Genomic DNA, 16,615 nt, shown 5'->3' with positions numbered 1-16,615 from the left:
CGTGGTTGCTCCACTGACGGATTTGCTGAAGAAGCGTAGCAAATTTCAGTGGACGGTGGAGTGTCAACAGGCATTTGACGGCCTGAATGCTGTGTTAACCACTGCTCCCATGATGGCCAACCCAAATTACACAAAATCATTCAAAGTGGCTGCTGATGCAAGTGATGTGGGCGTATGTGCTGTGCTCTTGCAAGAAGACAACAAAGGAATAGAGCGGCCTATTAGATATTTTTTGCAAGGTATTGAATGATCACCAGAGGAAGTATCCAACAATTGAAAAGGAGACTTTGAGCTTGGAGCTGGCTTTGCAACATTTTAAATTTGTTACCAACAATTTGTCTGAAACAATTATATAAAATATTGATCATTGACATTTTTGGAGTGATTCAAGAATAAAAATGCCAGACTGTTTTGATGAGAGTTTGTTACAGCCATTTCATTTAAGAATTATACATGGGGCAGGACAAGACAATGTGATAGCTGATGCTTTTTGTCACAAATGCGATGAAGAGAAGCATGTTTGATGGCGGAAGAACTAAAATGGACTGTATTATCAATGTTTGCGTGTTTTATTTTTGTTTTAAAAATTGTATATTTATTGTCAATGGTTCTTAATGGAAAAGTAAAGAGGTGAAAAATGAAACCATCTTTGAAGTTGATGATTTATTTTTTTCTTGGGGGAAGGTGTCATGGAATGTCCCTTAATGTTTTTCTCTTTATCACATGGCTTCAGTGATGTCATTGTGTGGGTGGTGCTGGGCTTTGGCTCCAGGAGTTGGTTTTACTTCGCTTTCGAGTTTGAACGGGTTTTGCTCTGCACAGGTCGAAAGAAGGTTTTTTTTCTCTATCTGCATTTTAAAAGCTGTTTCCAGACTGCTTGATAACTTGAAAAGATATAACCGTTTTCTGGAAGAAATTCAAACCTGCTGTTTTGGAAAGGAAACTGGAGCATCCATATCAGGTCTTGAGTGTTATGTTCTGGGCCACCACTTTGAAAAGGGTTTTCTGGTTTATGGATTATTAAATTGGAACAGCTAAAGGAGGAATTTTATAAGGAGTTATACATAGAGTACTGTTGCTGTGTGGGGTATTTATATTTGTAGTTGATGAAAATGTTTACTGTGTGTGTTTATCAAAACGTTAACCAAATTCGTAGAATGAACTTTGTTTTTGATTAAAAGTGTTCAAGGCCTCTGTTGAATAACACCTGAAAGGCAGACCCTTGTGCTCATCGTAACCAAAATCAATAAACAGTTGTAGGTCAAGTGAACTCCATGATATACTTTGGAGTTTTCTAAACCCCAGCCCATAACATCAAGTAACACTGCCAAGGTGGCCACTGACTTGGGATTTAGTGTAATGTTAGTATTTCTCTATAGCCTCCTTGATGTACCTTGTATGCCAGTGTGCAATAGAGAAGTTTAGAATTGGACCATTGGATGTGGTCCAATTCCCCCCCCCCCGCAGTACACCAGTTCTCACATGGCATGCTGAAAATTCCTGGTTTATTGCAAAAATAGTTCCTAATTATTGTAGGAATGACAGTACTCTTAGAGCATGGTATAACAAAGTTTGGCTTCCTCAAACATTATTTACGATCTAAAGACTTGGACGAAGTGATATTATAGCTAAATTTGCTGCTGATACAAGATAGATAAGAAATCAAATTGCGAGGATGCAGAGTCTGCAAAGGGATGTACGTAGGTGAAGTGAGGGGAGGGGGCAGAAAATTTGGAAGATGGAACATTATATCTGGAAAAATGTGAGGTTGCCCACTTTGGCAGGAATAGAAAAGCAGATTATGGAACTGGAGGGAGACTTCAGAATATTGCATCAGAGGGGAACCTGGGTGTCCTTGCACATAAATCACAAAGTTAGCATGCAAGAACAACAAGTAATTATGGTAATTAAAGTAAATAGAATGTTAACCTTTATTGCAAGGAAGATAGGTATTAAAAATAAGAAAGGCTTGCTACACTATACAGGGCGCTGGTGAGACCACACCTAGATTACCAAGTGCAGTTTTCATCTCCTTACTCTAGGGATATACTCACACTGGATGCATTTCAAACAAAGTCACTGGGTTGATTTCTGGGATGAACAGATTGTTGTATAAAAAAGGGTTGAGCAAGGTGGATCAATATGCATTGGGAGTTCAGAAAAATAACCAAATGATCTTATCGAAAAGTATAAACTTTCAGAGACTTGACAGGGTCGATCCAAGACAATGTTTCCCCTTAAATCAGGGGGAAATCTATAATTAGGGGGCACAGTTTTGCGAAATCTATAATTAGGGGGCACAGTTTTGCGTGATGCTATTATATCTCCATAGCCTCCCTGATGTGTCCTGTCTGCCAGTGAGATAGATAAATTGGGGGCACAATGCCGAGCAACAAAATTAGGCAGCTAAAGTATCAAGATCAGCTATTTGCTGAATGCACAACCTAATTGCCGAGAAATCTTGTAGATATGCCAAGATGTAACATCATTCCAAAACATAATAATTTTGATTAATGCAATGATTCTGTAGAATTTAGATAGTTCAAGGCCTTCTCGCATTTAAGACAGCGATAAGGAGGAATTTCTTATGCAAGGGTTGTTTGCCTGTGGAATTCTCTAGAGAACAATGGAGGCCATGTCAAGGACATATTCAAGGTGGAGTTCAGACAGACTTTTGATGTACAAGGAAGTGAAGGATTACACGTGGGCAGGCAGGAAAGTAGACACTAGAATCAGTTCAGCCATGATCATATTGATCCGGTTGGAGGGAGCGAATGTCTACTCATTATGATCTTACAAGATTTAGGTTGGATAACATTCATGCAATGCTCCAGTGTAATGTTGAACAAAAAAAAAAATCCACAAAACAAAAGATAGCAAAACAATTCTACCCAAAACAGCTTTTCTAGCGGGTAGCATGGAAAAAAACCCAAAAATCAACATTTGACTGAATAATAAATTAAAATAACAAGATACAAAGTGTGCTTCATAAAAAGGGAAAGAATAAAGATTCTCTTGATCTTCCTGTATCTTATTTGACCAGTTTCTTGAATTCCTTGGCCTTGTCTGACAAAACTTGAATTCATTTTCAGGAGCTGTTATTACACACCAAAATACTGTTGAAATGGCAGCAAAACACAAATTATATACGAGTAGAGCTACTCCTTCATTGACTCGAAATCAATCCTCCAAAAGTTTCAATCATAATGAGTTTCAAGGTATCAGATGACATAATTGGCTTTAGTTCAAGGGGAATCTGGGGGCAAAGAACCCAATAGCTGCTCCAATCTTTAGTTCAAGAGGAATCAGAGGGCAAAGAATTTAATAGCTGCTCCTATTAACCACAAAAGTCTGAAGTGTTCCATGAGAATGTGTGAGAGAGGGGGAGCACAAGACAGAGCATGCATGCAAAAGAGATTGCTGTCCTCACTTTCCATGGTCACTGTCAGCTTTTCTTCTGCTTGGCTGAGCAAATTTGTCTTAATTGGAGCACGGTGACACAACATTAATGGACTGAGTACAGCAAATGTAAACAAGGGAACAGCTGACCACTGCAAAAAAAAAAAGAGGGGCCCTAATGCTAGGAAGGGGGGGCGGGAGAGGTAAAAAATGTAAAATCAGAATATGACAATGAACGAGTTGATTGGGGCATTAAGTACAGTGGACAGTGTTATCAGTTCAGTAATTATAAATTAATTATTGCTTGCCAAACCAGTTTCAAAAAATTCAGTAGGAAACAGGGTGGGGAAGGAAAGAAATATACTGGAATCAAGGTGTACAGTTTCGGTGTTGAACACTATGTAACTCAGGAATGTTCAACCTTTGGGGTGGGGCTGGTAACTGAGTTGCAGATTGTTGTACAAAAGACCCAGGACAAAATGCTTCAAATTATCTTTTCCCTTTCACTGCTGCCATCACAAGATCTTTTGGTCCTCAAAGCCATCCAGATGTTAAAAAGCAGGTATACTTTCATTGCACAATGCAGAGCAACAATATTTTTGTTAAATGCCAAGATTAGCTACTTGTACAATTATAGTAATAAACCATATACTTAGACTATAAAATGTAGTTATTAGCTGAAACAAACAGTTATATTCTGAGACATCAAGACATGATGCATTTGATCCCAAAACATAAGGTTTAGGCAACGATTCCTTAGAATTTAGATACTTAACAAGACATTGCTCATTTCTTAAATAGGAAAATTAAAAACTAAAAAAAAAAGGAACATTTCTCCAGAACAACCAGTTTAAAGAAGGTACCAACCTCAACACCAGCAGTGCTGAACAACCCTAGGGAACTTGCCACCGTCACAATATGTCCATGATTCATTTCCAGCATCTTGGGAAGAAATGCCTTTGCAGTCTAATGAAGGAAAGCCAAAATAATTTTGTTTTAGTACATTCTACACAGAAATCATGAACTGTAAAGATTGCGTTCCCAGCAAAAAGTTCAACCCCAAGAGTACCTTTAAAGCTTAGAATAAATGTCATTTAAAATCACCTGTTCTTGCATTTACTGTGACATTCTCAGACAGAAGAAAATAAGTGCTCAAATCTTGGTGCAATTTATCAGAGGGCAAAACAGAGATTTTGCGATTCATCTGGCCCACTCCCAAGAGAATTCTGGATCTTGCCCAAAAATGGCAAGCTTCATGCTTTTCAACGGCATTAATAAGATTGAAGTCGAATGCAGCGGCCTCCCAGGATTTAACTGACTCCCCGGCAGGAAGTTACATGGGTGTCGTTTAGTACTCAGTTTCAAAAAAGTGAAGCTGATGCCTTACATTAGCATCGCACTGGAGACTGGTTATCTGGGGGAAGGAGCAGTGGATCGTCTCTCTCTGGTGCAGACCTTGCTGTCAGTGACTGCTCTCAGGCAACCCCACGATTGCCAGGGCCGGTTGGGGCGAGGACTCCACAGTCTTGGGATTCCTCCCGCCATCTTGGCCTTTCCCTTTTATTATTACGGACCATCTTCTCCTGCGGGGACAAAGAGGGCATTGTGAGCCACACACTTGATGGGCCTGGGGGAGTTTATAGCAGGTGGCATGTGTCGTCACCACACCTGGATATGGAGTTGTGCTGGTGGGTACCAGGGGATTTTAAGGAGCTTGAAGATAAGACATGGAAGGGGGAAGAGTCATCAGTGGATTGGGGAGGGGGCAGGCAGCACTGATGACTGATGCCAGGAGGTGAAGAAGGAGCCGTGCTCCGAAAGCTCGTGTTTGAAACAAACCTGTTGGACTTTAACCTGGTGTTGTAAGACTTCTTACTGTGATGCCAGGAGAGCAGTGGTAACTTACCCTTGCAGCTCATTGGAGGTAGTTAGCCTTCTTCCGACATTACTGGTCCTCCTAGTCATGCTGCCTGCAATTTATTTTTAATAAATTTAGATTACCCAATTATTTTTTCCAATTAAGGGGCCATTTAGCGTGGCCAATCCACCTACTCTGCACATTTTTGGGTTGTGGGGGCGAAACCCACGCAGACATGGGGAGAATGTGCAAACTCCACACGGACAGTGACCCAGAACCTGGGACCTCAGCGCCGTGAGGCGGTTGTGCTAACCACTAGGCCCTCTGCCTGCAATGATAGCTGCTGCTGCTACCCAGGTGGCATGGCTGACCCTGGTGCTGGTACTCTGCGTACCTGCGCCCCCCCCCCCCCCCCCAAGGGATGGGGGAAAAAAAGAGAACAGGGCAACCCGCCTCAGTTATGAAGCCTCAAGGAGGGCATCCTCAAAGCAAGGTGCACGTCTTGTGAGCCAGGCTTGTCTGTTGACTGAGTGTGTGGCAAGCAAACGTTGAAGCAGCTCCCTGGTTAGCACCAAGCAGCTAAAACACAAGTTGGGCAAGTCAGGCAGCAAGGGAGCCAGTAATGTAAAGAATCTTGTGGGTGCCCATTTGTCATTGAATACAAGCTGCAATCTCACCAACACAGCAGTCGTGAAACTCCCTGCCAAAAACCAGACTTTGAATTGTGCCCAGAGAAAATTATTAATAAAGGAGCACCCTATGCACATCAATGCCTGGGACCAATGCCCTCAGTTGGAAATTTACTAGTGTGGGTAGAGGAGGGTTTAAACTAAATCATCAGCATATTCAAAGCAGAACAGAGAAATATGGTGTATAAAAGCAATGAGTGCTGGATAGCACCAGAGAAGGAAGGAATATAATTTCAGTTAGGAGAAGCAGACCAAGAAGGGCTACAAGGAATAGATGCACATACATAGTACAGTATGATGAATATGGTTAGTGAGCTACAAGTGCAAACAACCATATGAGAAGGTGTAAAGGCAATAACAGACACATCCTTACAATTTATAAGCAAAGTGCTCAGGAAAAGTAGGGAAGGGGAACTGGATTGTTGAGCTGGAATCGGAAGTGACGAGGTTGGTGGCAGCACAGGGGATCCCAAGGAGGAAAAAACCCAAAAGAGGACCAGGTGAAGGAGGCACTGGAATCTTTGGATAGTGAGCCTACTGGAGGGAACCCCACAGAATATGTGGCCCAGATGCTGGGAAACCTGGTGGGAGAGACAGCTACCATGAGTAATTAGTGTGTTTCCAGTTGCCATACAAGGGAGCAGGTCTTGAAATGGGCCAAAGAAAATCATGATGCTGGTGGGAAGGTTGCAGCATTCGGATTTATCAGGGATGTTGAGCTTGCAATGAGACGCGTGGCCTTTAATAAGGGAACGCCAGCATTGTACAAGAGTGGTGTGGTGTACCCAATGAGATGCAGTCATGCACAATTCGAAGGATCTCTTTTCAAGATGACATAGGAGACAGTGCCTTTTGTTGGACTGAATTGAATGGGACTATTTTTTAATATTTTTGTTTATGTTTGGTTAACTGGGATTTATTGTTCTCTATTGGCGCATGCGTTGTTGGGGTTGGTGGGGCAAGGAAGTAATAAGAATAATATATGGCCCAAGATGGAAGGTTGCAAAGTGTACAAGATCATTTGTTTGTAACAGAGTTTGGGGGGGGGGGGGGGGGGGGGGGAAAGAGATAGAGATGAGGGGTTCTTTTCTTTGGGTGTGGACACTGGTGGGGGGGCCAACACCATTAGAACAGGAGTGAGGTGGGGTGTGGGGCTATGGACTGTTGGACCTTTTGATGAGCCTAGAAGGTTTGAATGGTTGTGGGCTGGGGGGGGGGGGGGGGGGAGAAAGAGAAGAAGAAGAAAGAGATGGCAAGGAGAGAACATAGTTTGCTGGCAGGTTTCTGATTTAGGGGAAGGGTCGATTGCAGACAATGACGAGGGGATTTTTCCTTTGTCATTATCTTGTGGCCACCTTGGGTAGGCCCGGTTTTAGGATCTTGGAGGGAGGGCTAATCCATCGTGGTGGAAATGGCTGACTCGAGTTGGAGGGGTGGTGATAGAGACCCCCGATCAGACTAATCACATGGGACATTAGGGGTTTGGGGGGGGCGGGGGCCTAGTGAAACGATAGAGAGTCTCTCATTTGAAGAATTTAAGGGGCAATGTGGTGCTTCTGCAGGAGTCCCACCTTTGGGCGAGAGATCAGACTAGACTCTGAAAAGGGCTGGATGAGCCATGTGTTTCACACTGGCTTTGATAGCAGGGCCTGGGGGGGGCAATCTTAAAATTAAGAAAGGATCTGGTTTCTGGCAGTAAGTGTTAGCAGATCAGGGAGGCAAGTATGTTAGTCACTAGGGCGCTGGAAGGTTAGTTAAATGGTGTTGGTCAATGTGTATGCCCCAAATTGGGATGAAGGAATGTTCAGGAGGAAATTGTTTGCCACAATAATATCAGGCTTGACACACATCAGTTGATCTTGGGAGACTTGAATTGTATTTTGAATCCAAAACTAGACTAAACCAAAGTATTTGGCTCCTTCGGGGGTAGAGATTGTACCGTTGCCATTTATGAAGGAGATAGGAGAGGGTGTGGATCTGTGGTGGTTTATGCACACAGTGGGGTAATAATGTCTTTACTTCCTGGGGCGAGGAGGCGGCAGGTGGCTTCCAGAGAGGATATTCAGGTCAAAACCTCGGGTGGCGGACTGGTGTCATTTAAAAAAATGTTTATTCTCCTCCTTTTTCATATTTTCTCCCAAATTTACACCCACCAACAATAAGCTGTAATGAATATAATGTCTATCCCGTGCAGTGGACAAAGTTAATGGGGTATTTGAAGAGTTCGGAAAGAACCTTTATAGGTCAGAGCCGCCAGGGAAGAGGTCAGGTATGTTGGAATTCCTGGGGGCTTCGAGTTTCCCCAAGGTGGAGGAGGAAGAGCCTGAAGGGTTGGAAGAGTCGTTGGGCACAGAGGAGGTCTTGGCAGCAATAGATGAAGGAAGATGGGCAAGGCCCCTGGGCCAGATGGGTCCCCGGTGAAATTCTGCAAGAGGTTTGCTGGACAGATGATGCAATTACTAGTGGGGATGTTAAAGGACTCAGTAACACAGGGTCCCCTGCCCAAGAAGCTGATGCAAGCCTCAATTTTGCTTCTGTAAAGAGGATAAGTATCCTGTAGAATTAGAGTCATACCGCCCTATTTCCTTACACATGTAGATGCCAGGATATTAGCCACTGCGAGCATGGAGACTGTAACAGTGTCTTTTAGAACAGATGGGTTTTAAGGCCAGCAATTGCCAAATGTGGTGCTTTCCCTTAGGAGAGGATGGATCCAAATGTAATTGTTGCATTGGATGCCAAGGAGGCATTCGATATTGTCGATTGGAAGTACCTTTTGCAGTCATGAAGAAGTTTGGGTTGGGGCCCAAGTTTGTGACTTGGATAAGACTATTGTACAGGGGTCACAACAGCTGGTGTCCCCAAAAATTGAGCTCGGGGTATTTACAATTAAATAGGGGTGACCTATGTCCCGCTTCTTGGTGCATTGTTAATAGAGCCATCGTAAAGGGCCTCAAGTGGAAGGGAATCATGAAGGGCAGGGGGGAGCATAGCCCATGATGACCTTTTACTTTGTGATAGATCCAATACCCACATTGGGCAACATATCGGAGCTGCGGAGGTGCTTTGGCTCTTCTCAGAGTGCAAGCTTAACTTGAGGGGAAACAAAAAGTGCTTCCCAGTTGATCCCCAGGAAGGAGAATCAATTTAGGGGTGCTATCTTTTTGGATGGCTGGTTCCAGCTTTAGGTTAGGATTCAGGTGGCCTGGGATTGGGCCAGTCTCTGCAAGCTGAACTTGGTGGGCAGGGTCAGGACCGATCTGCAAAGTAAATCAGGGTTCAGTCAGTAAAGATGGACATTTTATCAAGATTTTTGTTCCAATGTTTGCTGGTCTCCCCCCCCCAAAAAAAACATTTTGGGGAGGAGGGGTGGAAAGAGGGGGAGAGAGTCGGGGGGCTTGCCGCTGCAAAGCCTGATATTTTATTACTGGGCAGTGAATGCAGAGGTGGTGTAGTGACCTGGGAGCTGGTGTGTAGGGTCTGGTCTGAGGGCATTAGTGACAGCTACGTTCCAGTCGGCAAAGTATTTGGCAAATCTGGTCATTGTCTTCAAGACATGGGAGATAATTGTGATAGCATTTTCAATTGGGATCAATAATGAAGCTGGCTCTGATCTGCATGAATACTTATTTGAGCCTGCGAGATCAGATGCCACTTCAGGAGATGGGAAGGGAAAAGTTGGAGAAAATGGGTTCCTGAACAGGTGGTTTGCCAATTTAGAGGAACTGTTGAAGTTTGGGCACCGACTTACAGATATTTACGAGTTTGCAACTTTACGAACCAGATTTTTCCAACATTTCCCATGGCGCCAATGGAGCAGGTTCTTCGCTCGCAGGGTCTGGTATTTATGGAGGGGTTATATCAGAGTATTTGGTGTCAGTGTTGATGGGCGTGGGGGGGGGGGGGGGGGGGGGGGGTGGGGGGTGGTTAAGGTCAGGTGTGAGGAGATGATAATGATAATTGACACAAGTAGGCTTACATTACTGTGAAAATCCCCTAGTCACCACGTTCCGGCACCTATTCGGGTACACAGAGGGAGATTTCAGAATGTCCAATTCCCCCAGCAGCACGTCTTTCGGGTCTTCTGGAATACAACTGGAGCACAGAGGAAACCCATGCATACATGGGGAGAACGTGCAGACTATGTACAGAGTGACACAAGCCAGGAATCGAACCTGGGACCCTGCTGCTGTGAAGTAACAGTGCTACCATTCTGCTAAGTTGCCAAGTTAGGGCCCCATTCGCGATGACGAGGTGTGGCGCGAGGCCCTTCAGAGGGTGAACTCCATGTCCTGGTGTACAAGACTTGGTTTAATCCAACTCAGTAATTTATATGGTTTCTTTGCAGTGGTGGAGGGTTTCGTTGCAGGGGTTTGAGGACAAGTGCAAGAGTTGTGCAGGTCATGAGCATTAGCTCTGGTATTGTTGCAAGCTGGTTGGTTTTTGGGTTGCCTTTAGCACAATGCCAGCAATTCTGAAAATTGAGCTGGAGCCCTGTCCTGGTGACCATATTTGGGGTATCAGTTTCACTGGAGCTGCAGACAGGCTCAGGGGCTGATGTTCTGGTCTTCGCCTCACTGCCCAGAGAGTACTGCTGGGTTGCAGGTCAGCTTCTCCACCCAGTGCCTCGGTATGGCTGGGAGACTTGGGAGTTCCTGCACCTCTAGAAAGTAAAGTATACAGAGGGGCGCAACGAGGGGTTTAAGCCAGAGACGGCAGCTGTTTATTATGTATTTCAAGGGACTGGTGACTGTTAGTTATTAAGTGCAGGGAGAGGGAGGTGGGGGTAAGTGTTTTTTATTATGTTTTGTATTATATATAAAACAAAAAAATTGAATAATATATTGTTGGTCAAGATCAGAGGTAGAAATGTAACTGAAGTAAGAGATGATGCATTTTAACAGAAGACGGGGAGAAGTAATGCACAGACTTACTGGCTGTGAGAAAGGACAAAATAACCTGAGGGTTGATGCAGATGGACCTCTGAAGGTAGATATATTGAGAGAATAGTTCGCAAAGCATATGGGATTCATAAATAAATAAGGTAGTCCAAACAGAGGGACATGCATAGAACTCAACTAACTAAAGATGTTGCATGGAGGGTCCAGAGATTTACCGGAGTTGCTCCAGGGATGAAGGGATTTAGCTAGAGGATTAGCTTGGAGAAGCTAGGTTGGGAGGTTGAAGAGACTTCAGGTAGGTGTACAAGATTAAGACAGGTTTGGATAAAGGTAGACAAAGAAAATCTGTACCGACTAGGGGACTCAATTTAAAAAAGGTTTTAAGCAAGAGATGCAAGGGAGATTACATGTGGTAGGACCTGTTGCCACGAGGATGATGGAAACAGGAGCAATCATTTTAGGAAATAAACTTGCAAGGCCAGGGTGATAGAATGAGAATGAAAGCATTGCTCTGCAGAGCTTGGATAAGGGAGCCAAATGACCCTCTCCCATGTGATAATGACACCCCAAAAACCTACGCTTAAAAAGGTGACACAATCTTGCACAATGTATCCTTTTGCTAATCTCCTGTCACTTGTACAATTGAAAGGAATATTTTAATCAATTTTTATAAATGCAACATTTTTGTAGTTTGAGTGGGCAGATGTTGCGCATTTTTGCAGTGTGTTTTTACTTTCTGGAGACTTTTTATACTGACATGCATGCTGAAACTGCATCAAGAGATCGAAGCAAGTGAACATGTGGAGTAGCTCGATTAGATGGGCAAGTGGATATTGGGATCTGAAAACCTACATAATGTCAGTGCCATAATATACAAGACTAAGTATTATTTCCCCCTAAATATTTGTATTTTGGCTGTTTACATAGTAATTTGTCTATTTGGTACATTAATTTAATCTATACCCTAGGTGAGCAATACATCGGCCATAATTGTTATTAATTAATTTACATCCCCAATGATTGGAACTGAACTATATGGAACACATGCCTAATATTGAGGATTTTGTACATGTTATAGCCAAGCATGTATGCCGAAAGAAAATAACTTTGCTTAATATTGGTTGGTAATATTGAAAAACAAAATGAAGGCCACATGGATGCACCAATGCTCATTTGCTCCAACTCGAGAATCCAAATGATGCAATACCAGTTTCAATTATACTACTCGATCAGAGGGGAAAGTGAATAAACACAAGCTACCATCCATGTTAGCATACAAGTCTGACCGTTGAAGCCTCATTCTTGCAAAAGCAACAGTCAACTTGTACACAATTTCAAAAGTTAAGCACCGTTGATGGGTGTGGATGGTTGCCATTTTCAAATGGCATTCGCTTCCCACAAAATGGTTGCAGTTCAATTTTAACTGCTTAATCCCTTATTCAGTTAATAAGGAGCAAAATATGCATGTGGGGAGAAAAACGGAGGCCAATTTCACGAGTAAAGTACTGGCAAGGGTGTCAACTTGTACACATGGGTGTATACATTTTGAGCCAAAAAGAGTTTTTGAGCCAGAAATTTGTAATTTAGCTAAACAATTTTAGGCGAGAAGGACCAAAGAGGGAAGCATTGTGGTTGTGTACGTTGCAGGAGATTTAAACGTTCCCTTTATTAGATTAGGGGATGATAGTTTGAGGGACTCCTGATTTTTTTTTTTTTTTTTTAAATGTACTGAATGGCTGCAAGTACATTTTTAGCATCAATTGATTATAAAACACAACATTAACTTGGATTCAACGTTGTTAGTAACTGTTGGTATTCTTGATAGTTAGCCTAAAAGCTTGGGTATTTTCACAATTTTTGTACTGTTGCCAAGAATTGGATTAAGTGGCTGAGCCAAGAAAAAGAGCCACATTCCAGTTTCCCTGTGCAAGAATGAGGGATGGGTGGGTGCAGGCAGAGGAAGCAATGATTAGACAAATCAGAAATCCCACAAAATAAAAATGACAATCCCAGGCATTATATCAGTAAAAATGACAGATTCTGTTGCAGTATTTATTCCCCCCCCCCCCCCCCCAATGACATCTACAGGCATTAATTAGCATCTGCTATTAAGGGGTAGCCATGTTTCAAGTACATCAAGTAGCTTGCTAAATAGCAATAAAGAGTTTTGTTTCAAATATAGTTTGAGTATATAGACCAATTCAGCAAGATGTTACACAATCTGAAGTGAAAAATTGTAATTCTTATGCTTGAATTTGCTTTCTCAATATGCAAGAATTGCCCAAGGTGATTGGTGTAAGGGCGTAAAAGCAGCCTCATATTTCTCCACCCGCCGGCTTTCTAGCAAACAGAAGGCAGAGAGAAAAGAACTAATCATAGATCTCAGCTGTAGAACAGAGTCTAGAAGAAGTCAGAACGGTAGGAAAATAGGCCAGCAGCAACCCGGGGGAGGGGGTTTGCTGCGGGGGAAGGGTGAAATGTGTATGTGTTTATTGAATATGCCGGGTGCCTATCTATTTCTTCTTTTTGTAGTTACTGGGGGGGGGGGGGTTATTGTGTTTTTTTTCTTTTTGTTGTTGTTACTATGGTTTTCTTGCTGTTATTTTATGTTTTTGATATGTTTTTGAAAATCTTAATAAAAATGTTAAAAAGGACTAGAGCGAGGAGAATCATGGTCACACCCACTCTTCAGTTGCACATACCTGCATTTCCTTGCAGAAGGCATTGGATGACAGGTCAAGAATAAGTGAAAATTCTCAAGCTTTACCAAAGAGGAAGGATGGAGTTTGACTTCCAATTTTAAAAAAAATATATAATTTAGAGTACCCAATTCAGGGGCAATTTAGCTTGGCCAATTAACCTACCCTGCACATCTTTCTGGGTTGTGGGAGTGAGACCTACTCAGACATGGGGAGTATGTGCAAACTCCACATGGACAGTGACCTGGGGCCTGGGTCGAACCCAGGTCCTTGGAGCCATGAGGCAGCAGTGCTAACCACTGTGCTATCGTGCCACCCTTAAAAGTTCCAATATTCCACCTCCCGTCAATAATTTAGTCTTGGTCAGGCTATATTGTTCAGCCAAAAACCACAATTGGCTGCAACATACTTGCCTCCACTCTTACGACTTGATATTTCAACCATCTCTAAAAACTTTAACATTCTCCTTTTCAGGAATCCCATCTTCTGCCAGCATAAACTCAGTCAGCTGATCAAATACAAAGGTCTCAATTGTAAGCCTTCTATCGCCATGCTTCACTCCACTTAAGATTTCAAACACGAACTTCCACATTAACTAATTCTAGTGCATTTACATTGCTCTCTACCCCTAAAATTACCATCTGATCTGTGAAATGTTTTCATCCAGACTCCTATTATAAATGGTTTCTAGCTTTTATTGTATTATTATGGTATTTTTCCAGACAAAGACCTCAACTTGTTCATTGTAGACTCAAGATACACACCAGCTAGATTTGCAACAGAATTCAGCAGCTGAGCATCCTTAATGCCGAGGTTTTAAAATAAATTTATTGAATTAAGTTTGTAACTTCCAAAATATCCCCATTGGCAGAGCAAAAATAGAAAAGTCAAGACACCTGGAATAAGTCAATTCAAAGATGTTAGACAGCACCAGGTTGTGTGTTTTGGGCTTACCACAACCTATTGGTGAAATAGGTTAGTTTTTATTTAGAAATCCATATTTAAAAAGCAATTTACATTTAATATGTAAAACAGAAATATAACACAAGTGGTGCTACATTTGGTGGCAAAGGCACACCAATGTCACGAGAAGGTTTTAAGTACTTGGCACCAAAAGTAAACAGGGTATAAAGACAAATTAGCACAAAAATAGGAATTATTTTCCCTTCACAAAACTGGTGATAAAGACCATGTGCATTCACCACCAAAGTCTCCAGTTCATACATTGATTTGCCATGATTCAGTATTACAAAAAATATGACAACTAGAGATAATTTAATTGGATAAATGAGCAAACAATGGTTTCTGGTTAATATTCAGTGATCCCATCTGGATAGTGCAAAGGAGAGTGCAGTTTCAGATCAGGACACGCCTAGGCTTAGCTGGCTGTTCAGCTGTGCTGATATCATATTGCACAAAGAATACCTTGAAAGGCTGTGGAAATATACTAACTTAGCAGCACAAATTAAAACCAATAGTACCGGATTCATCATTTGGTCAGACTGTAAATTCAAGGACGGTTAGTGCAGCATATGGGGGAAAAAGCTGGTCAGATTCGACAGCACAGGTGTCCCCAAACAAAAGAAATACTATCCAGGTCTTAGCCCAAAGTCAAAATTTATTAGAATACCCAAACATTGCTCACAAAGTGAAAGAGCCTAAAGCTTTCATTGTGAAGGCTGTCTCATTGCATGAAACAGGACAATGAGACGGTGGGAAATAATGTACTGCTCTAATAAGAGCTTTATTTTTCAGATTTCAGACAAACAGTGGATCACACTGACAAGTGAATTATTAATGTATAAAGTGACTTTCCACAGTTCTGACCACCATTATGGAACTGGTTAAACTCAACCAACCATTCAAATCCCAAAAGGGTTACAGCAAACAATAATAAGCAGCAGATTTTGCATCAATTGTGCACAAATTTAAAAAAAAAAAGATGTCCAGATTTTCACTGCTGGGTTAGGTGTAGAGACGGGAGAATGCACGAGAGAATCTCTGCTTGGACTTCCAATTTTTGGCCTGTGGGGGGCAGGCTACCTTGGATGTAGTGAGTAATCAGAGGTGGAAGGCGAATTTAATAAGGACAAGGCAGTATCCGGCCAATGTTGACTGGGAGTACACTGTTGAAGTAAATGGCAAAGGAGAGTCCAAGGGGTTCCTAAGAAAGACATTTATTCAGCATAACAGCAACATTTACACAGGACCCCGTTACGTATCTCAGGGTCCTCACTCCTTCCCGTCAGTTGCTACATATGACTCGGGCAAGGAGGAGTGGGTTCTTCCAGGGAGTGGCAGACGAGTAAGAGAAGTGTGAGCGGGGATCAACAAACCATGCATATATGTTCTGGGGCTGCGAGAAGCTCGAGATACTGGGCGGAGTGTTGGCAGCACTAACAAGGATTGTGGGGGAGGTTGGGTCGGACCCTGTGTTGGGTCGGGATATCAGAGTAGCCGGAGCTGATGGAGGGGAGGAAGGCCGATATCCGGGCTTTTGCCTCCCTGGTTGCTCGGCGAAGGATCTTACTGGAATGGTCGCTGGGGGTGACGGCCTGGCTGGGAACCTTGTGACTTTTTCTGTCTGGAAAAAATTAAATATGAACGGAGGGTTTCAGCGGAGGGCAGAGGCAAGGCGAGGGATGTTCGTGGCCATGTTTGAGGAGTTGTTAGTCACGCCGGGCGGGGGGGGGGAGGGGAGTTGGGGTGTATGCTCTCAGATTTTAATGTTTTGTACCATTTTAATAAGTTTGGAATAAAATACATTTTAAAAAATGAATACAGGAGGTATGATCAGCAAATGTGCAGATGATACACAAATTGGTGGCGTGATAAATAGTGAGGAGTAAAGCCTTAGATTACAAGACAAGTAGAACATTGACAAATGAAATTTAACCCTGAAAAAAGGTAGGAGGTACTGCATTTGCAGAGACAGGGACTAACATGGCACGGAATATACCATGAATGGTGGGACCCCAGGAAGTACAGAGGAATCTTGGTGTACATGTCCATAGATCCCCGAATACATCAAGGCAGGTAGAGAAGGTGGTTAAGACATATGGATACTTG

At 42.7% G+C, this 16,615-nt stretch overlaps 1 protein-coding gene across 1 annotated transcript in view; it reads right to left on the bottom strand.

Moving 5' to 3' along the window:
* The window catches only part of LOC119972616 (retinol dehydrogenase 10-like), a 94,205-nt gene that overhangs the window by 24,491 nt on the left and 53,099 nt on the right, over positions 1–16,615 (bottom strand). Inside the window, exon 2 of the mRNA XM_038809610.1 lies at positions 4,267–4,365. Coding sequence (XP_038665538.1) covers positions 4,267–4,365 — 99 coding nt within the window. The remainder of the gene's footprint in view (positions 1–4,266; positions 4,366–16,615) is intronic.

This window comes from Scyliorhinus canicula, chromosome 10, assembly GCF_902713615.1.
Source record: "Scyliorhinus canicula chromosome 10, sScyCan1.1, whole genome shotgun sequence".
In the NCBI taxonomy this organism is placed as follows: domain Eukaryota; kingdom Metazoa; phylum Chordata; class Chondrichthyes; order Carcharhiniformes; family Scyliorhinidae; genus Scyliorhinus; species Scyliorhinus canicula.
This window is presented reverse-complemented; position numbering and strand designations above follow the sequence as displayed.